The sequence below is a fragment of the Leuciscus leuciscus genome (genome assembly GCF_965113295.1).
Source record: "Leuciscus leuciscus genome assembly, chromosome: 14".
NCBI lineage: Eukaryota > Metazoa > Chordata > Actinopteri > Cypriniformes > Leuciscidae > Leuciscus > Leuciscus leuciscus.
The window spans coordinates 11,378,114-11,401,037 of NC_138738.1; the positions used below are offsets into that span (position 1 = coordinate 11,378,114).

At 39.7% G+C, this 22,924-nt stretch overlaps 1 protein-coding gene across 4 annotated transcripts in view; it reads left to right on the forward strand.

The window, feature by feature from the left end:
- The window catches only part of col7a1 (collagen, type VII, alpha 1), a 78,610-nt gene that overhangs the window by 31,477 nt on the left and 24,209 nt on the right, over positions 1 to 22,924 (forward strand). For 3 of the 4 annotated variants that reach the window (XM_082137100.1, XM_082137101.1, XM_082137102.1), the window contains exons 35-77: positions 1,195 to 1,230; positions 1,315 to 1,368; positions 1,449 to 1,511; positions 1,631 to 1,744; positions 3,367 to 3,393; positions 4,120 to 4,173; positions 4,325 to 4,396; positions 4,554 to 4,613; positions 4,699 to 4,734; positions 4,846 to 4,890; positions 5,105 to 5,140; positions 5,268 to 5,312; positions 5,405 to 5,440; positions 5,566 to 5,601; positions 5,703 to 5,738; positions 5,928 to 5,999; positions 7,534 to 7,593; positions 8,754 to 8,789; positions 8,892 to 8,972; positions 9,458 to 9,493; positions 9,587 to 9,631; positions 9,720 to 9,791; positions 12,355 to 12,399; positions 12,492 to 12,527; positions 12,617 to 12,658; positions 12,743 to 12,823; positions 12,902 to 12,937; positions 13,240 to 13,275; positions 15,483 to 15,563; positions 15,658 to 15,693; positions 15,831 to 15,902; positions 16,015 to 16,059; positions 16,832 to 16,867; positions 16,954 to 16,989; positions 17,674 to 17,778; positions 17,903 to 17,968; positions 18,193 to 18,228; positions 18,407 to 18,442; positions 18,544 to 18,582; positions 18,667 to 18,702; positions 18,804 to 18,923; positions 19,159 to 19,368; positions 19,483 to 19,518. In XM_082137100.1, the coding sequence (XP_081993226.1) occupies positions 1,195 to 1,230; positions 1,315 to 1,368; positions 1,449 to 1,511; positions 1,631 to 1,744; positions 3,367 to 3,393; positions 4,120 to 4,173; positions 4,325 to 4,396; positions 4,554 to 4,613; positions 4,699 to 4,734; positions 4,846 to 4,890; positions 5,105 to 5,140; positions 5,268 to 5,312; positions 5,405 to 5,440; positions 5,566 to 5,601; positions 5,703 to 5,738; positions 5,928 to 5,999; positions 7,534 to 7,593; positions 8,754 to 8,789; positions 8,892 to 8,972; positions 9,458 to 9,493; positions 9,587 to 9,631; positions 9,720 to 9,791; positions 12,355 to 12,399; positions 12,492 to 12,527; positions 12,617 to 12,658; positions 12,743 to 12,823; positions 12,902 to 12,937; positions 13,240 to 13,275; positions 15,483 to 15,563; positions 15,658 to 15,693; positions 15,831 to 15,902; positions 16,015 to 16,059; positions 16,832 to 16,867; positions 16,954 to 16,989; positions 17,674 to 17,778; positions 17,903 to 17,968; positions 18,193 to 18,228; positions 18,407 to 18,442; positions 18,544 to 18,582; positions 18,667 to 18,702; positions 18,804 to 18,923; positions 19,159 to 19,368; positions 19,483 to 19,518 (2,418 nt within the window). The remainder of the gene's footprint in view (positions 1 to 1,194; positions 1,231 to 1,314; positions 1,369 to 1,448; positions 1,512 to 1,630; positions 1,745 to 3,366; positions 3,394 to 4,119; positions 4,174 to 4,324; positions 4,397 to 4,553; positions 4,614 to 4,698; positions 4,735 to 4,845; positions 4,891 to 5,104; positions 5,141 to 5,267; positions 5,313 to 5,404; positions 5,441 to 5,565; positions 5,602 to 5,702; positions 5,739 to 5,927; positions 6,000 to 7,533; positions 7,594 to 8,753; positions 8,790 to 8,891; positions 8,973 to 9,457; positions 9,494 to 9,586; positions 9,632 to 9,719; positions 9,792 to 12,354; positions 12,400 to 12,491; positions 12,528 to 12,616; positions 12,659 to 12,742; positions 12,824 to 12,901; positions 12,938 to 13,239; positions 13,276 to 15,482; positions 15,564 to 15,657; positions 15,694 to 15,830; positions 15,903 to 16,014; positions 16,060 to 16,831; positions 16,868 to 16,953; positions 16,990 to 17,673; positions 17,779 to 17,902; positions 17,969 to 18,192; positions 18,229 to 18,406; positions 18,443 to 18,543; positions 18,583 to 18,666; positions 18,703 to 18,803; positions 18,924 to 19,158; positions 19,369 to 19,482; positions 19,519 to 22,924) is intronic. The other variant, XM_082137103.1, reaches the window with a different exon arrangement.

A 22,924-nucleotide genomic window follows, 5' to 3' on the forward strand; every position in this document is an offset into this window, starting at 1 on the left:
TTGCTGCCCCCTGCATGGTCAGATCGTTCTGTTACGAAAGGATAGAGGGGACAATAGCAAGTAAAACAGATCTTTATTTGAATATAAAGCACCAGTCTCAGAGTGAAAAGGGAAGATGACAAAGTTCTCAGTAGAGTTGGAAGATCGCCGATGCAGTACTCTAGAGAGGTGTGTAGATCACAAGATCCTTCTCAGTACGATGGTAGTCTCTGATGATGTTGAAGGCAAGGCAGCGCAGGCTTGCGTGGACAACTCGATCCGATGGTCAGACGTGAAGTGATGAACCCAGTGTTGGTGAAGAGTGTCGACATAAACTGCAACGACGAACTTCCAGATGAAGACAAAGCAGGAGACACGAGGAGCCGAAGAAACAGGAACACAACAGGCAACATCCACAAAACAACGATCTGACAAACACAAGACGCATGAGGTGAGTATAAATAGGCAGTGGTAATGCACAACACCTGTCGCTGATTTCCCTGAGGACAATCAGCGACCACGCCCACACACACACATTCATTCACAAAACAAACACACACAGTGCAAGGGAGCGTCAATGAATTCCTCAACCGTGACAGAAGCTTGACTGCAACACTTGTGACTTACTTGCGGACTTAAAAATGAATAAACAGCTTGAATATAAAAAAATAAAAAAAGACTTGCGGACTTGTGTTCCGTTTGCAGATGCTATTACTGGCTCTCGTAATAAAAGTAAAAAGAAAACCTGTATGTAATTACTATATATAATATTTTTTCAAAATGCTGTGTAAATATGTACCTGATTAAGGTGAATTAAAATGCAGCCTTATTAATGAGCAAAACGTTCGGATGTTAAACGCACTATTTACGCGTGGCTGGGAGCAGGTGTAGATTTCTTTCGTACCAACTAACATTTGTAAAATACGAACATTTTAATGAATCCGAAAATTTACGCCAGAACCACTTTACACACGATTTACACAAAAATTCGTTCTGCTCGTGTTTCATGAATGAGACCCAATGTAATTAAGTGGTGCTGTTAAAACAGGTATTTGTGGATAATGATATATGTACATCTAATGCAAAACATGAATGGTAATAATCAGGGCTGGATGCATAATAAAATCTCTTAATCTCTTAATTATTTAAATCCCCTTTAAAACAATGCCACTTAAAATATTAAAGTTCATTGTGTGATGCCATTCTGTTTTTTAGGGCAGTCAGGGATTACCAGGTGTTAGAGGAGACCCTGTGAGTACTCATTAACAAACTACATATATAAACAAAAAACATACACAAACTCTTACAAAATGTTTTATCTGTTTTGTTTTACAGGGAGAACCAGGTCTTGTGGGGCCTCAGGGATTGAAGGGAGAGAAAGGTGAAAGGGTAAGATATTGATATTAAAATTAATCTCTCACTGCTCTACTCTACCCCTTTATTTAGCAGGATTTTACTATTTACTACAGGGGGAATCTGGATCTGCTGTTGGAGGAGGTTTACCAGGCCGTAAAGGAGAGCCAGGGATCCCTGTAAGAAACACGAGAAAATCACTCACACCTGCACATTGACAAAAAAGCAGCATGTATGAGCGCTCAAGTAAACAACAGGGTTATTACATTACCTGTTCTATGTCTCTGTGTCTTTTTAGGGCACTCCTGGTCGTCCAGGTCTGGTTGGGGCAAAAGGAGAGGCAGGTCCACAAGGTCTGTCTGGACAGGATGGTCGCCCTGGGTTGCCAGGCTCTCCGGGGCTTCCTATTAAGGTCAGAATCCTTTGCCTTTTCTGTTTAAAGGGTCATGAAACCCCCCTCTTTCAGCTCAAGTCTAGCTCACAATCTTTTTAAAAAATGCAACTTAAATGGGCGTGGACGGCTGTGAGAAGTGGGTGTGGTATGGCACGGCAGGGGAGAGGGGAGAGGGGAGGGGGGGAAACTGTCATCGCCAGTGGCCCATCCATATCGACTGTCACTAAAAATCAGTGGTAAAACATGAGGAAATGCTAGATTTTTTTTATAGCTGGCAAAGTTAAAGTCTAATGAAATACACTGACACCTTATTTTTGTCCTTTCAAAAGTAACTGAGTGCCCTGCTACATATATTAGCCTACTACAGTAATCATAATTGTATTTAAAACATATAAATGTACATGTATATGTATAATTATGTCATTATAAAATATATATTTGTTTATATACACACTATAAATGCATATATATAAAAAAAAAAAAATCCCCCCCCCCAAAAAAAACGTTCCGTACATAGATCTACGCGCCCCCTAAACCCACATAATAAAGATGGACAGTGACATAGAAATTTGCACAAATTAAGCATTCGTTCCATACAATTGAGGTATTATCGAAATATCTAAATTTTAATAACGAGGTCAGGGTTACATTTTAGAATTTACCTCTGAAGCGATAGAAAAGTCCTCGGGACCGCATCATCGCAAGACGCAACCTGCATTGGTGTACAAGACCGAAGTCCACCATTCGCCAGTTGAATGGTTGCTACACACACATAGTTTAGATGTGTCCGTTGTTGATGGCCAACCAACCGCCCACAGCCAGAGTCTAGCCCTGGCTGGCAGCATCGCGGGGAAAGATGCACTGGAACTTTTGCACCACGAAAACAAACGCGCGTCCCATCATTGCCTCTCTCATCTACTACGTGATATCACAGTTTGACATGTCTGTCATTGGAAAGATCCACGTGGTGTCATGAATAATTAAGAGAAAGTGTCTTCTCATTGGATAAGAAAACTCAGTTACATGAATAATTTTGAGACACCGATGAGTCATCAAAGTACGATAGTGCTCTGCACGATGAAGATTTTAAACCCGGAAGATGAAAATAGCTAATTTTCTAATAGCTAATAGTAAAATTTTACCATTTTCCCCCTACTATTAAATCTAACAGATGCTAATATTGTCTTCAATGGTGTTCAACACACATACCTCTGTTAAAATCTCAGAAAATTTGGTTTAGGGTTTCATGACCCTTTTAGGTGTCTCTCAATGTGCAGTATGGCTCCTCTCCACCACCCCAGATAATACAGAAGGCTTGATGGATGAATTCACGGCTCGATTGGACTCCTGTTGTGTCAAAAGTGATAATACCTTTCAGTTTTATGGGCGTCACCATCTTTGATATTTCTTTGGACATTGTCGCTATAGTTGCTCATTAGAGAATACGGGCTTGGCTCCTGTTGCACGTTCATACAGATAGAATTTGAGATGCTACTGTAAGTTTCTATGTAAACGGGACATTTTGAGACTTGCACCTGTAATTAAATGTAATTCATTGTTTTCACTGTTTGAAGTTTCAGATATGCCTTCAGCTAATCATGTACCTGTCTGTTTTTGTGTTTCATTTCATTTTCCTGCAGGGTGACAAAGGCAGCCCTGGAGAGAGGGTGAGTTGATATAAATTCTTATGATAAAATTCCTCCTCAAAAAAGATGAGAAAACAATTGACAGTATAACAATAATACAGAACAAATATTATGATATAAGACAGGTTTACAGGTTTCAAATATTATGAAATAAGGTTTACACAATGGTGTGTAAACCACTATATTTCTAGAGTTACACTGTCCAAAAGCGACAAAGCATGTTTAGGCTGATTCAATAATATAAATGTTAAATAATTTTTCTGTGTTTTAATTCATCAAATTAAATCATTAATTTATATGTTACCACATGAAGCATGTTTTTAGTCTATTTTTCAGTGTATGTTAAACATACAGAAATATTATTGAGAAATATTATTGTATTTATTGCATGTATTCCATATATTAGGAACATGGTATTTCATATGCCTTTAGCACACAATCTATGTAAACATCAGATGGAACAAGAATTTACATGAGTTAAAAAAAATGTTTTGCATAATTTCAGAAGTCCACCACACTCCACTGATATAAATGAAATTAATTTTACGATGCATTTCTAGTGAATTTGAAAGCAATAATAATTATTTTATATGTGGAGAAGCAGTGTCCTATGTTGTTTAAGGATTCAACAAGGATAAAGTAATCTAATCACTGTGAGAACTCTCTGATGGCATACTAACATCTGTTATGACAATTAGGCACATTTCTTGAACATAAATGTTTTGATCTGTTTATTCTGATTAATAGGGTCCTCCCGGAGTGGGCAGTGGGGTAGCTGCTAAAGGAGATGCCGGTGAACCCGTGAGTGTTTTCATTATTCATGACAAAGTGGCAGTGTAAATTGATGTTGACGTGTGTATGTGTGACTGCTGCTGTAAATTGGTTGTGTGTGCTACAATGTGTGTTTTTGAGTTTTTATTGCATGCACTTAATGGTATTTGTGTGTTTTTAGGGAAGTCCTGGACCGTCTGGTCCACAGGGCCCACGAGGACTGACTGGACAAAAAGGAGCTAAAGGAGAAACTGTATGTTTTTGTCTGACACACATACATACATATATATAAAAAAATGTTTACATTGTTTATAAGGAATTTTATTTGTGTGGGTTTTTTTAAAATGTCTGCTTTTCTTGTCTATGAATGCATTTCCTTAACCTGGCCTGTGTGTGTGATGGTGTTGCAGGGTGAGAGTGCTGAGGGTAAACCAGGCCCCCAAGGAGACACCGGAGACCCTGGTGATCGGGTATGAAAATCTTTCACTAATATGTTTCATGCTCACTCTTAACATTCATTCTTATTCTTTTTTTATTCTTGTCATTTTGTTTCAGGGTCCCCGGGGACCATCGGGTGAAATCGGAAGTAAGGTAAAGAAACAAATTCAGTCCATGACTTTATTGTGACTTGTGTCATTAAACTTTCTAAATGCATAATCTATGAATCAGTTGATGAAGTTTTGTTTTTGATTGTTCCTTCAGGGTGACCGAGGACAGACTGGAGCTCCTGGTTCAGATGGAGCCAAGGTGAGTATGTGTCTACACATGATCTGAAACATCTCTCTATCAATGTATCCAGATTTGTACCATATTCATTATGCTCTTTAGTGTTCTTCAGGCTTGTTTTGAATGTTATGTGTGCCAAGTCATTTAATTCACCTTTAACAAAGATAGTACAACAATTTAAATTAGTGAGATTTCATTTTGATATCATTCTTTGTATCATTTTGATATTTTTTAGGGTGACCGAGGCCTTTCAGGTCCAGCAGGAGAAAAGGTGTGCCCTTAAGCTACATAAGATAGATATAGATATAGCATAGATATATATATATATATTTCTTATATATACAGAGAGCTGTGAGTAAAAATGTACTTCTTTGTATCTGTTTTTGTTTGTATGTTAGGGAGATAAAGGTTCAGCAGGCCCCCTTGGACCTCAAGGACTGAGGGTGAGTGGCTGCACAAACCATGATAAGTCACAAGCCATGTGAAAATGCATGAGTGTACATGCATGTTGTAAATAATTTATACGTGCCCTCAGGGTTTGCCAGGGAGCAATGGCCTTCCTGGAGAGAAGGTAAGTAAAGATGTCAGCTCAACAAACAGCATTAATCTTGCATATATATATATATATATATATATATATATATATATATATATATATAAGTATATATGAATTTATGTGTCTCTGTTTGCTACAAGGGCACCGAGGGTGCAAAAGGGGAACCAGGAAGCAGTGTAAGATAAGACTTTTCATGTTTTAAAATGTATATGAATGTTTCATGCATTTGTAATTGTCCTCTTGATGGTGACGTTCTTCACTGTGGCTTTTTTTTTAGCAGGGTCCAGGTTCATTTGGGAGAAAAGGAGAGCGGGTATGACTTTTGAGAACAATGCAGAGACTTTGTCTGTGTCAGATAACAGTATTTCCATTTTATTCTTAAGTCTAAATCTTTTTTTATACTGACATTTAGATGGTACAAAACCAGCAAAATCTGATTTTTAATGCCAAAGTTCCATTCAAAACTTCAACCATTTTAACTCTCTTCTATTTCTTCTTTTAGGGTGAAAGGGGCTTTGCAGGTCCTGATGGTGCTAAAGGTGATAAAGGAGATGGAGGACAAAAAGGGGAAAGGGTGAGTTTTGTAAATGAATGAAGGTGTTCATCTGGGAAACCACCTGCTCTTATGAGATAGTGAGGACATTTTAAAATCGAAGTTACACTTACAGTTGTGGTCAGAATTATTGGCACCCCTGATAAATATGATCTAAGATGGCTGTAAAAATAAATCTGCATTGTTTATCCTTTTGATCTTTTATTCAAAAATTGTGCAAAAATCATTGAAGTAAAAGAATTGAAAGTGGGGGATAAATCACATTATGAAATAAATTTATTTTTCAAAAACATGTTGGCCACAATTATTAGCACCCCTAGAATTTTTTATGAGTAAAATATCTCTGAAGTACATTCCCATTCATATTTAAATTTTTTAGAACACCAGAGTGACTAGGACCATGAAATTGTCTAGCTATGACTTGTTTCACAGGAGTTTAAATATGAGGAAACACAAAGGCCAAATTCCCTTAATCATCCATCACAATGAGTAAAACCAAAGAATATAATTCTGACTCTCCAAGGATCACAGATGGAGAATTGCAGAGATTAGTTGAGTAAAAATAGTCGTTTTTTTCAGTAAAAATCTGCCTTGCTCATCCAAAAACAAACTCCAGCATATTCAGTTGTCAGACACGACTGGAACTTCAGAAGGGACGGGATTCTATGGTCAGATGAAACAAACAAAAATAGCTTTTTGGCAGCAAGACCCAGATGGGTTTGGAGCAAACGGATAAAAAGTACCCCATGTCCACAGTTAAATATACTATAATACTGGATCTTTAATGTTGTGGGTCTCTTCTCCAGGCTGGAGGTCCTGGACATCTTGTTCAGATACATGGTATCATGGCTTCTAGCAAATAGCAACAGATTAAAAATCTAAACCCGACAGCTACTGCTAGAAATTTTATAATGGCCAGTGGTTGGATCTTCCATCAGGACAACGATCCAAAACAAACATCAAAATCAACACAAAAATGTGTCACTGTGTACAAAATTAAGCTTCTGCCATGGCCTACCCAGTTCCCTGAACGGAACACTATAGAAAATGACTGGGCTGAACTGAAGAGAAGAAGCAGCAACATGGAACTGGTTATCTGAAGGATCTGGAGAGATTCCTTTTGGAGGAATGTTCTCTGATCTCTTGTCAGGTGTTCTCCAAACTCATCAGGCATTATAGGGGTAAAGGGTGCCAATAATTGTGGCCAAAGTATTTTGGAGAAAACCATTTATTTCATAATGTGATTTATCCCCCACTTTCACTTATTTTACTTCAATGAAAGGTTAGATTTTTGTGAATTTTTTTAATAAAAGATCAAAAGGATAAACAATGCAGATTTATTTTTCACAGCCATCTTTGATCATATGTACCAGGGCTGCCAATAATTCTGACCACAACTGTATGTTGACATTGAGTTTGTTTATGGTGATCACACAGACTTGTGAAATAAGCTCTTATTATTCTTATTTTTCAAAAATGGATTCATAAGATTAATTTCAAGGTGCAACTGAAATTGTGAAACTGCATTATTGAACCTTTCTAATCTGTCCCACAGGGTGCCCCTGGAGCAGGAGAGCCCGGCCAACCCGGATCTAAAGGGGACCAGGGCGATCGGGTAAGTTTGTCTTCATGACTGTAACGGTGAGGAAATGTTCACACCTGTATATAAACTTGTGACAATACCGGTATTACCTAGAACACCTGGGGTGGTGTGTTGGGGGATTTCTTTTGAATGCGTGCTCACTTTTCACATTCGCTTATAAATTAGAGATCACGTGTGCTCTGTGTAATTAGGCCTATAATTTGCGGCCATCAAGGAGCCACTATCAGTATGCAGGGTATCAAAATCGCTTTTGAATGCATGCTCGCTTTTTACTTCGCTTTCAAAATTCATGATCGCATGTATTCAGGATCTGTTGCGCACCAAATCCTTTGCCACCAACTTGTCAGTCATCTCTCCTTACTCTCTTCACGTGATAAGTGAAATCTGACTCCTGTTGCACTGTGCTGCGACTCTGCAGCTCATACTGTATGGAGCAGATGCTTTCAGTCTGTAGTGTCCGTTGTCCAACTGAACAAAATGTTTTTTATTTCTATAAAAAAGCAAAACAACAGTGTGGGCAGTGCCGTAATGGGCAAGTAATGTAATTGGTGTACGACTGAACACCGTGTAACACCGGTAACACTGACTACTGCAGCAAGCCTACACTAGATTTGAATTTGCTGATGAAAATACCAGAGCATGGAAAGCAGTAAAAGTATAGCCGTAAAGCTTTGGTTTCAGGGCTTTTGTTCTGTGGAAATGAAATGCTGAATCAACTGCTGTAGTAGTAGTCATAACATTCAACATATTCCTAGTCTAGTTATCTAATAAACATTACATTATATATTACAAGAATTCTTGGATACTTGACGAATTGCTTTTGTTCCTCTTTTGTCACTTTGGATAGAATTGTCTGCTAATTGCATAAATGTAAAAATCTAAATGTCACTTCTTGTTTTTTGTCTTTTGTGCATGAGAATCAACACAAAGTGACTCCATATTTGCAGTGGAAGAAGACTAATCACATTTCATTATGCAAAAAAATGCATGAAAGAAAAACAATTGCAATTGAATAATACAATTACGAATGTCGAAACTGTATAGTTCTGTAACTGTATTTGAATAGTACAGTTTAAAGAAACCAGAAAGAGATAGCACATCTACATTTCCCTCATCCTAACAATGAGAAAGAAACACTGAATTCTTCAATAGCTGTTTGTTTATTTATTCAGGGTCTCATTGGATTGTCTGGAAAACCTGGTGCAAAGGTAAAGTGGGCCCTTAAACTGTCTCTCTCATTCCAGTGACTCCGCATTAGCCTGAATAAGTTGTCATATATTGCTCGCCCTCTTTTCTCTGTGTGACTCTAGGGCAGTCAAGGTGACTCAGGGGAGAGAGGGGAGGCAGGCAATCCTGGTTCACAGGGGCCCATGGGCCTCAGAGGGAAAGATGTGAGAGTCTACACACATTTATACATGTACAGTACACAGGCCTAAATGCTGCTTCTAACAACTTCATCTGCAAATAATAGTCATCAACCAACATTTTTGGGGGGGTTAAGTGTGTCTGTCATATTAGGTCTTTCTGAAAGTTACTACTTTTACCATCTATCTCTACTTTATCAGCTCTGTGACTATTCTGTTTTTTTTTATGTGTTTTTAACATTTAACTCTTTCTTGTTTTTCTTCTAACATCTTTCTTTCTCAGAGAAGTAACAAGTAGTCAAGGTAATAGGTGTCTTCAGATGCTACTCCACACTCAATTAAAGATACTGTATGTGCACCTGTAGCCTCAGAAATATGGAATTGTATCGTTATTTATGAAAGTGTAATTATTTTTAGTGAATAAGATGTGGTAAACTGTTCTTGTAACAGTGCATACATAAGATTTCATTATTTCTTGAAGTCTAATCTCTTGTTTTTATTTTATTTTATAGGGACTAAAAGGAGACAAAGGAGAGGATGGTATTCCAGTATGTTTAATTTTTTCCCTATTTCTTTTCTCTATTTATGAGTATGTTTGTGTTTTTTGTATGTAATGTTGCTCTGTTTCTCTTGTCTTTCAGGGAGAATCAGGGTTGCCAGGTAAACCAGGGGAGAGAGGTCTAAGAGTGAGTATGCAGATTTGTTATGTGATGCTACGAATCATTGTAACTTGTATTCCAGCCAGATCCTAACAGTGTTCCTTTAATATTTAAGGGAATAACGGGTCAATCAGGTCAACCTGGGCCAAAAGGAGACACGGGTGATCCGGGGGAAGATGGACGAAATGTAAGACATATGGCTGACTAAATGTATTACATCATAATTAAGGCTTGGTCACACTTAACTAAATATTTGTATTACCATTCTTTTTGAACTAGAATTATTTATACTCAGTCTGGATTTTATTCCTGAATGAAAGACAATTGCACTCATTCACATGCATTCATAAAAATGAAAATTCTGTCATCATTTACTCACCCTCAAGTTGTTCCAAACCTGTATGAATTTCTTTCCTCTGCTGAAAACAAAAGAAGATATTTTGAAGAATGTCAGTAACAAAACAGTTGTTGGACCCCATTGACTTCCATAGTATGGAAAAAAAGTACTGTGGAGGTCAATGGGGTCCCATAAAATGTTTGGTTACCGACATTGTTCAAAATATCATCTTTTGTGTTCAGCAGAGGAAAGAAATTCATACAGGTTTGGAACAACTTGAGGGTGAGTAAATGATGACAGAATTTTCATTTTTGGGTGAACTATCCCTTTAATTCACAGTGCAACATTAAAGCATGAGGAATAGGAATATTAATAGAATAGATAATAGATTAATAGTGAAATATGAATATGAATATATAATTCCATTTTGTCCGCAAATTAATGGCATACAATTTTCGTTACATCCTTTATTTGTAGCCGCTTTATCATATAGTTCTTTGTAGTGACCAGTGATACTAAGAGCTCAATGTTTTCAGACCCATGACCCCAAACTAATATCTTATTGTTTAATGAGATTTCTCTACAACCATACATAGGACTGGGCGATAAAACGGTATCGGTATTTATCGATGGTTCACAATTGTCGGTAACAATATGAAGATTGTTCGATATTGCGCTCGATATTTTCATTAAAATGTGCGTGCATCGCCCGTAGATCTTGGGGCCGTTTACATACCGCGTCTAAAAACTGTGAACTGCGCACTCCACATCATGTTGACTGAATCTGCGTTCCATTCGACCGTGATTCGTAAGTGGACTGCGAAGTTAAAGATGGCGCGACCACCACAACGTTTCCCAACATCAAATGGCAAACGTTATGAAAGCGGAACGAAAGCTGCGCTACTCATTATTTTGTGCTTCATGCTCAGTTTGGACCAATGTCAGTGCAGCGTGAACTGATCTTGATCAAGCGACACTGTTTCTACACAGCGCTAAGAGGTCCAGTAAAGAAAGCCTTTGAATTCGCCACTGAAGAAATAATATCGCTGCAAGATCTAGTGAGAAGCATTCAAATTTCTCCGTTATTAGATCTCTATTAGACCAAAAAGCGCTGGCGTGGAAACCAGGAGAAACATTGTGCCATGAATGAACTAGTTATAGGCTTTAAGTCCACAGATCAGCAACATTCACCATGGATTTAATGTAGTAACACTAACTGTAACCATGACAGTTTGGCAGGATTAGTAAAATGCTTTCAAGTATATCACTCATCTTTTTCCAGCATTTCAAAACTCAAATATTATCATATTTAAATGTTATTTTTAATGTGATGACCAAAACATTATTTGTTTATCCTTCAAAGATTACCCCCATTTATAAAACTAAAAGTTTCAAGATGTAGGAAAACTCACACTTATTTAAAAATAATTTTTCTTTTAATAATCTTCTTTTTTTTTAAATCAAGGAAATTTCTCTGCATTTCTTTCTTTTTGCTGTATCGAAAACGCACCGAACCGTGACACCACTGTGTCCTATCAAACCGAACCGAGAATTTTGTGAACCCTTACACCCCTACTTATAACAGATGTTTATCTACCTCAAAGTTTGCCTTGATTGTTCTACGTTTACACTTTTACATTGCACACATTTTGTAACCTTTTATTTAAGTTCAAGAGTTTCTTTAACACTTACTTTTTTATCTTAATATAAGACATAAAGAAGTTTTTTTGTGTACATTTTATTTTGTTTTTGACTGCTAAAACTAATATAATTTGTTGTTTGTGTTAATAATGTGGATAAATAAAAAAAAACAGTGGTTTAAATTCAAACTTTTCTACTTGTCTACTAAAAAAAAAAGGTTATAAAAAATGCCAATAATTATCGATACCGAACGAAATGAAATATTATATCGTGATAAATTGTTTAGCTATATAGCACAGCCCTAACCATACAGTTAAAGCGATACTCCACTTTAAAATGAAAATTCTGTCATCATTTACTCACCCTCATGTTGTTTCAAACCTGTATGAATTTCTTTCTTCTGCTGAACAGAAAGGAAGATATTTAGAAGAATGTCAGTAACCAGACAGTTTTTGGTCTCATTGACTTCCATAGTTGGAAAAAAATATACTATGGAAGTCAATGGTACCAAAAACTGTCTGGTTACTGACATTCTTCTAAATATCTTCCTTTCTGTTCAGCAGAAGAAAGAAATTCATACAGGTTTGAAACAACATGAGGGTGAGTAAATGATGACAGAATTTTCATTTTAAAGTGGAGTATCCCATTAAAAACATCAACCTAGCCTCCAAATAAAACAACAACAGATATCTACTGCGATATATTTAGCACTGTTGGGTTAGATTATTGGTTTCTTTGTCTGGTCATGTAATCAGAGTTTTGTTTTGCGCAGGGTACCCCTGGCCCCAATGGACCAAGAGGCCCAAAGGGCGAGCAGGTGAAAGATTAAAAACTTGTATCACAAATATTTGGACCATCACACAAACAATGAAACTGTCATCTAACAATCTTAATTATGGGGAATTATAGGGAATTATAGGTCCCCCTGGGCCGCCTGGAGATGTGGTATGTTTTTATTATCATTATCTCTTTTTAAACCCCCTTTATATAAGAAGTTGTTTTTATTTTTTTTTTATTTTTTTTTATTTTGTTAGACAACTGGAGAGAAACAGCTGAAAGGTGACAGAGGAGAAAAGGTACAGTAAAATGTTCATAGTCTTTTAATTCTGTCTATCACACATATTCTGATTTTGTCATTGTGATACTCGTTCTAACACCAGGGAGAGGCAGGTGACCCAGGGGAGCATGGGGCTAAAGGTCAAAAGGGTGAAGGAGGAGCTTCAGGCCCTGCAGGACCAAGCGTAAGTCAGCATGGAGATCAAACAGTATGTGTTATTGAGAGTAATAGGATTTGTATCTGAAACTATTTGTTTTATTAGGGTTCTGAGGGGCAGCGTGGTCTACCAGGAGCCAGAGTAAGTACCTCTCTTTTGTGCTTTTGTGCCTTGTAGCCATTTACACATTTCTTTCATCTGTTTGTGTACCTGTTTGTGTCTCTATGGCCATGTACATACTGACTGTAAATATAGTGATACACTCACAGTACAGCTTAGGGCAGTGACAACATTTTACAACTGGTTTCTTTCTAAACATTCAGATAATCAATTGTCATTAAATCTATAGAACCTCACTTTATTAATTTTCACTTAATTATGTAATATGTCATTACCTTTGATAGCAGTCTTTAATATCTCATTCTACTTTCTGTTTCTTCAAGGGTGACCCAGGTGATAGGGGCAGTCCAGGAGACAAGGTAAGAGAGCCGGGTTTCTCTGTTAACTGTGGGACGTCATGCTGTCTTTAGTTTTCTGGCTACTGTGTCCAGGCTGTAGATTTCCAGAGAAATAAAGCGTTTGACCCTCCTGTCCCAAAACAACACCAAACACTCTTTTTTGAGATCATTAACATGACCACAAAACATTAAATAAAAACATATTTAGCACAAAACATTATTTTATTTTTAAATCATGTGTGTATGAGTGACAGGTCCTGACATCCCTGACAGGAAGTAGTAATAGCCTTGTGGTTTAATCTCTGAATCTTAATGCAAAGGCTGCAGGTTCAGTTTTACACATGGGACACCTCACAGGTCCATTTAAATTTTGATTCAGGGAATCATGATGTGATTACAAAACAATATTTGATGCATCAATTTTTCAGCTATGCCTTTCAGCCGCAAATCATTTAAAATAAATCATGCAGTAGACCTAGTGGTTCACTTTTCAACATACGTGGAAGTTATGGGTTGCTTAAGGGTTCTATGTTTGGATTTGACAGGCATGAATAGGCTGTTGTTTCTTTAGCTCCAGTTGGACACAAAATATGATTTTTATGTCATGTTCGTGAAAAATGTCAAAAGAGTGTAGCAAATATTTTACAACCCTTGCCTGTAATGTTATTTTAATGAAAAAATAAAATTAAGTAAATAAAAAATTGTTCAGTAAAAGTATTAAAATGCATCTGGGAATGATTTCTTTCCCCAGCCCTAATTGCTAAAATCATTATCTGGCTTAATCACTGTTGAGCAAAGCATTTATCCAAAAGTTGCTAATAAATGGAACAGAGCTAACGATCTTTGTATTTGTATATTATATATACTACCATACCGTAAGTTTGGGGTCGGTAAGATTTTTGAAATGTAAAAAAAAACAAAAAAAAACACTTATTTGATCAGAAATGCAATAAAATGTTTTACAATTTAAAATAAATTATATATTTACATATACAGTATACATTTTGTATACGGATATGCCGTGCCGAACCAAGCTCAACTGGAAATGAACTGGAACCGTTTCTTACCGCTATTATAACCGTTCTGGCTGACGGTGGAGAAGCGGCTAATGTAAACGTTTTTAATGTCACTTTGATCAGAATGCGTCATCGCTGAATAAAAGTATTAAAAAAAGTCACTTTTAACAAAAAGCAAGTACCAAGTGGCACGTAACCTGCAATGGATTTTATTTATAGATGGATAAATTAAATGTAAGTTAATTTGATTTTAAATGGATTGTAATGTCTGATCACTTTCCTCTATTATCATTATGGTCTTAAGTTCTGTCTGTTCAAGACATTGAACACATTGCTTCATCTTGCGCTGCAATTTTTTTTGCTGTCAATTACTTTTGGAGTGAAGCGTCTACAAAATAAGACGCTTTCTTAAATATTTCTTCAAAGGCAGGGATAAGCGCCTTTGCAAAATCATTCTATTTTAGAGTACAGCAATGACAATATTTTGAAAGTAAGTGCCATACAGTGGATGACAGCTGAAAAATGGCTGAAATGGTAACGCTGGCTGCACTAATCATCAGTGTAAAGTATAAATATAACTGCTTAGTCATGGATCTCTCTATTCTGCAGCAGCTGTGACACACTTCATTATGTCAGGTTTTACCTCTTGGGGTTTTAAATAGCAGGTCTCACTAGCACTGCAATTATTAGTTTTTGGCTGTCTGCAAGACTGTTTAATCTTTGTTTACTATTTGTGCTATAGAATTGAAACAAGGCTTTGTTTCGCAGTGGGAGGAAATGAGAAAACAAGATTTTACTGATGTCTCGAGAAATATTGTAAACCATTTGGCAGCTTTCTGTTTCCTCTCAGAGAGACAGTTGTGTCTGACCCTTGTGACGTATACTTGTGTACCAGTACTCATCTACAGTAATTTATCCTTTTGATCTCTGTTCCTTTCATAATCATTGTGTAGGTTTTTAGGCAGGACATCATTGATTATTACATTAAGCTGATGATTTCTGCGTTTGGCATGCGTTTGGTGTTGTTAATGACAAAGATTGGATCTATCAGTCAACCCATTTTCATTATTATTCATTCAAGTTGGTGACAACCCAATGCTGGTTTGAAAATTTGATTTTGACAGGGATGTTGAGTGTTTGTATGCATGGATAATATGTGTGTGTCACAGCTAGTTTTGATTGTTTCACGCACATGTGCGTATGCATGTGCAGGGAGAAAGAGGAGTGGCTGGATTGGATGGACGACCCGGTCAGGATGGGAAACCTGGTCTTCCTGGAACTCCCGGATTACGGGTCAGATCACTTCATGATCAGCCTTGCATCAGCCTAATATTCAAAGAATCCTCAATCAGTTTGAATCATTTCCTAATTGTCTTTGGTTTTGTAGGGTGACCCAGGAAAACAAGGGGATCCCGGACGAGATGTGAGTACTTCTATTCCTCCCTATGCCAAATCTGTTTGTTTTGTATCATGATGTTGCCACTATTGGTGGCTACAAATCAGTTTTCAGTCAGAAACTTTTGATGCTGGATAAATAAACATTAAATTGTTGTGTCCTAGGGATTGCCGGGACTAAGAGGGCCTCAGGGGCCTTCAGGACCACCTGGTCCCCCAGGAACTGATGGCATACCTGTGAGTAATATCATGGCTTAATTTGTGTAAGGAAAATCATTTACCCATACAAATTCCCACACCGGCACATAAGTCCGTTATCACGTCAAAATAATGTTTTGTTTTATTTCAGGGTAAAGCAGGGGAGGATGGGAAACCAGGACTGCTTGGAAAAGCTGTAAGTGAAGCTGTAATCTGAATGCGAACCCAACATCTATTCAAAAACCTTTGAATCTACTGTACATGCAATATATGCATGTACCATATTCTCACAAACCCCTTACTGTTGATATTTTCAACAACCCCATTGTAATATGAGTAGAATGTATGAATTTCCAAGCTGGCACTTCCTGAGTTTATTTTTTTATTTTATTTTTTAATTAACTCAGCTCAATCTAGAATGCAGTAAGCAAACACTTGTTCCACTTTAGTAACCACACCTTGTCCTCCATAAATGAGACAATTAAACCATCCTGCTGATTATAAATCACCCTCTTAGCAGCCTAATGAGCATTCAGTGGGAGGTAACTCACCCTAATATATGCTTTATAGTTAAAATATGTAAGGAATTTCAGTCAGCCGTGTACTAATGTTCAGTTAACCTGACTCAGACAGATTGCGCCACTGGAGCTAGGTTCACGCAAAACCCGCTCGTCCTGCAGCTTCTTCTGATTTACTGATCACAGCCCTGAACCAGCTGTGGTAATTGCGGGAGCTATATTGGGCTGGATGGCACCCGTCATATATCTGTAATACATGGCTGCGTGTCGCACGAAGCGTTTAGAAGAGAAATTACTGCTTGAATGAGCTGCACAAAATTACAAGAGTTCTCATACCAAAACAGGAAGAGCTGATTACAGGAAGTCTTGATTACAGAAATTATGAAAACGCGCCTCGCACTCATCCAGATGTCTGTGTTTAGTGCCTCGTTTTCTATCAAACTTTTTCAGGGCGAGGATGGCGTGCCAGGAGAGGATGGTCGAAAGGTAATAAAACATCTATTGTATGACTACATTGTAATTTTTTAGATAATTAGCCTCACTGATTAAATCTGGTTATGCTTCCTTCGCAGGGAGACAAAGGAGAGCAGGGGGCCGCTGGAAGAGACGTGAGTCTCTCGTACTTATCTTCCTGATCATCCTGTTCTCACTCTCTTCCTGCCTCTCACAACACAAGACAAGACAAGTCCATCACAGCTTATCATACTCAGCACTACATAACACTTTAAAAATGTACATTCTGACTTTTCCTACACCTATGTTATGGAAAAGGTTATTATTACCATTTGCGGATCTCATTCTCTATCTGGCATCAAAGTGTCGCCTGATAATGTTTCATGTTGTACTCTACTATCTCTAAGCCTGTACCTGCTGTTTTCATCCTGTGACCACATTTCACTTTAAATGTACTCAGATTTTGTTGCTTTACGTTATTCAGTCCATGCCATTATGTCTCTCTGCCCTTTTTACTCGCTTTTTGCTTTTGTCTCGCACAGCTAATTTTCCCATCAGCCCAAATCAGATTTGATGTTAAATGGATGTTTTCAATCATAGAAACACACTCGCAAACATATACACACACTCTCACACATATTTTAAATGCGTGGATGCTCTCCTTCCTGTGCTTGATGCTGAGTGCAGTCAGTAATTATGAGTCAGCAGCCTTATGGGAGAAACTCTTCACTGATGAGTTTATTTGATGTGCAAATTTATGCCCATTAATTAAGGAATTAATTTGGATCATGGTTATTTCTCTCATCTTCTCTCTCTCTCTGTTGCTCACTCTTCCTCAGGGTCGAGATGGGATAAAAGGTGATCAGGGCATTGCAGGACTTATTGGCCCGCAAGGTCCCATTGGACCCCCTGGAGTTCCTGGAAACGTCGGACCACCAGGACCTGTGCGTTTGTGTTGTGCAAATGTTTGAATATAAATCGAATACTCTGCTACTCTATTAATCCTACAATAATTATCTAAATTTATGCAAAGGGATGTATATCTCTATCCTTCTCTATTTCTTCCAGGTGGTCTATATTAAAGGGGAGCCGGCAATCCCTATTCCAGGGCCCCAGGGCCCTCCAGGAACCCCTGTAAGTAACCTCTACCACTGCTGGTTCTTAAGTTGTTTTTAGAGACTTAGTATTTTTGCACTTGAGAAAAAAGCACCACTTCTTTTTCTTCTAAAACTGTGAAAATCTTGTTTAGTAATTTATTATAGCCCAAATGCATATATTGCATTGCAGTTTGAATTACCAGCAATATGCAGCTATGTATCCTGTCTTACTTACTGTATGCATTGTTTTCTATCAATCAGGGAGTACCTGGAGTTCCAGGAGCTGATGGAGCAAGAGTAAGTTTGTGTGTGTGTGTGTGTGTGTGTGTGTGTGTGTGTGTGTGTGTGTGTGTGTGTGTGTGTGTGTGTGTGTGTGTGTGTGTGTGTGTGTGTGTGTGTAAGAGAGTGTGTTGTTTTGTGTTTTTTTTTATTATTATTTTTTTATTATTAAGTTGTCATAATGTGACCTTTGTAGGGGGAAAGAGGTCTACCAGGCTTGAAAGGAGATGTGGTGAGTGTATTTTTACGCATGTGTATTCACTGCTCTCAGAGCTGACATAAGGCAGTTCTCAGCATACCTGACTGTAATAATTCAACTCTTCTGACTGACAGGGTGATCCAGGAGAGGATGGCAGACCAGGAACTGTGGCAGTAAGGAAAACGTTCGTGCACGCAGAGTCACACATGCATGGCTAGCAAGATGACTAATATTGTTTTCCCCCGGTTTTGTCACAGGATGTGAAGAGAGCATTCTCAGAATATGGCATTGAGGTACTGAGGAATTTTACTGAGAATCAACAAGATTGACATGTTTGCATGTAGATGTACATGTCACTCTCTCTCCTATCATTTACATAAAATTTCCATTTTAGGTCAAAGAACTAAAACTATTATTTGATGACCGAAGCAATCTAGTAAAGTTCAGTGATCTGGCTGAGGGAAAGAGGGGCGATAAAGGAGATGTCGGACCTAGAGGCCCTGCAGGAGCAGATGTGAGTTAAAATCGTGGATACATTATGCGACAGAGTGGTGTCTGGTATTTCAACAGTTGGAGTAGCGTGTTACAGGACCTTATCCAATGAAGAGCATGCTAAAACTATATTGCTGTCCGTGGTGCTGAAACTGAGTTCTGGTTTGAAAACATCCAGCAACTCTCCATATTTCTCCAGTGTCCTCTCCTCTTCTTTTTTAAACCTTGTTTTCTCTTCTTTGCATACTGGCTTTCAGGGTGCACGAGGTCTTTCAGGTGAGCGAGGTGTGAAAGGAGAGCATGGTGAGAAAGGGCCGCCTGGCCCACAGGGTCCTCCAGGCAGGGCAATTGGAGAGAGAGGCCCAGAGGGTCCGCCAGGACAGGCAGGTGAACCCGGAAAGCCAGGAATACCAGGAGTACCGGGACGAGCCGGTGAACTTGGAGAAGCTGGCAGACCTGGGGACAAGGTAAAGATTTTTCTACAAGATTTTGTTACTTGTAGAGGATAAAGAGCTGATTAAAGAAGACACTTGATATAAAGTTATTGTAGAAATGAGATTATGAGTTTGTCTTTGTTGCAGGGAGAGAAAGGGGACAAAGGGGACAGAGGGCCAGGTGTAAGTACCACTGCTATCATTTATGCATTCAATTTAATGAAATTTAATAAACATGAACTTTGTTCATATATATATTGCTGGTGCATTTTCTTGAACAAAGTTCATTAAATTTCCTTGAACAAATATATATTTTACCAGCCATGGAGTGTCTAGCAATTTTTGCTTTCATTAGATGCTTGGTGTATGTTCAAACTAGTGCTGTCAAATCGATTAATTGATTTTTAATATTATTTTTTCTACATAATATATGTGTGTGTATATATTATTATACAGTATTTACATATATTTATGTGTGCGAGTGTGTGTGTTTGTGTGTGTCTGTGTGTGTATATATATATATATATATATATATATATATATATATACTGTATATATATAAATGTGTGTGTGTGTAAATACAGTATATACACACAGACATATATATTTAATATATATAAATATATATAATAATATATATACACACACATATATTATGTAAAACAAAGACTTTTATGTTAGATGTGATTAATCGCGATTAATCGATTTGACAGCACTAGTTCAAAAACGCCTCGGTTACGACTGTAACCTCGGTTCCCTGAAGAGGGAACGAGCGTTGTGTCGAAAAGCTGACGCTATGGGAACGCTTTGCGTGATGACGTCTTGAAGCACATGTAAAATCAGTCCAATGGTGTGGCGGAACGTCAGAGGCGGGTGACGTCACGTACCAGGAAGCTATAAAAGCCGGCCCGAAACAGAAAGCGAAAGCTTCGTAAAGTCTGAAGTCGCGCTGACAGGCATGAAGGAGATATGGCAAGGCGACGCAACGCTCGTTCCCTCTTCAGGGAACCGAGGTTACAGTCGTAACTGAGGCGTTCCCTTTCAAGGGAACTCCCGTTGCGTCGAAAAGCTGACGCTATGGGAACGTCTATACCAACGCCTCCATAGCTACAAATGTCTGTCCTGTGTGTAATCATGTGAGCAGCACTAAGAAGACAAAACATGAGACCCTAGAGTAGAGTCTAAATCCAGAGAGTAGAACCTGACGAAGGTGTGCGGTGAGGACCAGCCTGCCGCATCACAGACGTCCTGTAACGATACTCCTGATATAAGGGCCTTAGAGGCCGCCATACTCCTAGTAGAGAGCGACCGGACAGCCAAAGGAGAAGGCTGTCCAGCCGCCTCATAAGCCAGTGAGATAGTCTCAACCACCCACTTGCTCATCCTTTGCTTAGACACTGGACCTCCCTTGTTAGGGGAGCAAAAGTCACTTTTACGCCACAGGGCAGCTCTGTGGACATACGCGTCTAACGCCCGAACAGGGCAAAGCAAATTATTCGCCTCCTGGTCCGATTTCGAAAGGGAGGAGGACCTCCAAGTGCCACGAAGGAAACGAGATACCAAGGGGTCTTTCCCCACAGACATTCCACCCAAAGGACTGTGGTAAGCACCTATGGCCGCCACATAGACCTTTAAAGTGGACGGGGTCAGACCTGCAGTGAACCGTTCCTGCAGGAACTCCAGCACTGTACCAATTGGGCAGTGGACTGGGTCCAACCGACGGTCACTACACCAAGAAGTGAATACTCTCCACTTCAGGGCATAAAGTTTCCTCGTGGAGGGAGCTCTGGACTGTAGAATGGTCTCAACAACCTCGGTTGAGAGACCTGACTCTATGAGCTGGGCCCCCTCAGAGGCCAAGCCCACAGGTTCCACAGTTCTGGCCGAGGGTGAAATATCGAGCCCTCTGCCTGGGACAGAAGGTCCCTCCTGACGGGTAACTCCAGAGGATGCCCGTCGAGGAGGGACACAAGATCGGGAAACCATACTCTGCCCGGCCAGCGCGGGGCTATAAAAAGCAGGCAAACCCGGTCCCTGCGAACTCTTTCCAGAACTCCCGGGAGCAGAGCAACTGGGGGAAAGGCGTACAGACGTAGCCTCGGCCACGTCTGTACCATAGCATCCAGTCCCAGAGGAGCTGGATGCGTGAAGGAGAACCAAAGTGGACAGTGAGACGTCTCTCGAGACGCAAACAGATCCACTTATAATTTCCATATCAGCTCCACCACCTCGGGGGTGGAGCCACCATTCCCCGGGCCTCGGCCCCTGTCTCGACAGAGTGTCTGCTCCTATATTCTGGACCCCGGGGATGTAGGCTGCCTTGAGTGACAGCAACTTCCCCTGGGACCACAAGAGGATATAGCATGCCAGCGCAAACCCCCTTGATATAGGCGACTACCGACGTGTTGTCCGTATGTACTACACATGGTGTCCCCTGAGACCTGTGATAAAGCTCCTCAGAGCCCGGAAGACAGCTAACATCTCTAGGCTATAGAATGCCAGGAACGATGATGGTCTTCCCACAGACCTTGAGATGAGCGACCCTCAGGATCGCTCCCCAACCCGTGAGGGAAGCATCCGTCGTTAGCAGTTTGCGACGACAAGGAGCTCCCAGCACTGGGCCCTGGGACAGGAACCAAGGTTTCTTCCACATAACCAAGGCACGTAGGCATCACCGCGTGACCTTGATTGTGCGAAATGGGTTGCCCCTCGGGGAAAAACCCTCTGGTCCTGAGCCACCACTGCAGGGGCCTCATGTGCAGCAGTCCAAAAGGTATCCCGTTGGAAGCTGCTGCCATGAGACCCAACAGTCTCTGGAACTGTTTGACAGTGAGTAGCGGGCCTAGCTTTACACTTCTCACAGCTGCCAGGATGGAATCGAAGCGTGGCGATGACAGGCGCGCCTGCATCGACACTGAATCCCAAACCACGCCTAAAAAAGTGGTCCTCTAAAATGGAGAAAGCACACTCTTCTTGGCGTTCAGCCGTAACCCCAACTCTTTCATATGGGCGAGAACAACATCTCGATGTTGAACCGCCATCTAATGCGACTGAGCTAAAATCAACCAATCGTCGATGTAGTTCGTGATGCGAATACCCCGGAGGCGCAGAGGCGCCAGAGCTGCATCCACGCATTTGGTGAAAGTGCGGGGTGATAAAGCTAGGCCGAATGGAAGAACTCGATATTGGTATGCTTTGCCCCCGAAAGCAAACCTCAGGAACTTCCAATGACACGGACGGATGGAAATATGCGTCCTTGAGGTCTATCGTGACAAACCAGTCCTCGGACCTGATCTGTCTCAAGGTTAACATTTTGAACTTGAGCTGCATGTACTCGTACAGAACTCGAAGATCTAAAATGGGACGCAATCCCCCGTCCTTTTTTGGAACTATGAAGTACCGGTTGTAAAACCCGGTTTCCCTGTTGGATGGGGGTACATATTCTATGGCCCCTTTCTCTAACAGAGTGTTTACTTCCTGTTCCATAACCAGAACCTGCTCGGGGCCCACCACTGTGGGCAGGACCCCCATAAACCGCGGTGGGCGTTAATAGAATTGTATCTAATACCCTTTTTCCACGGTCTGCAGG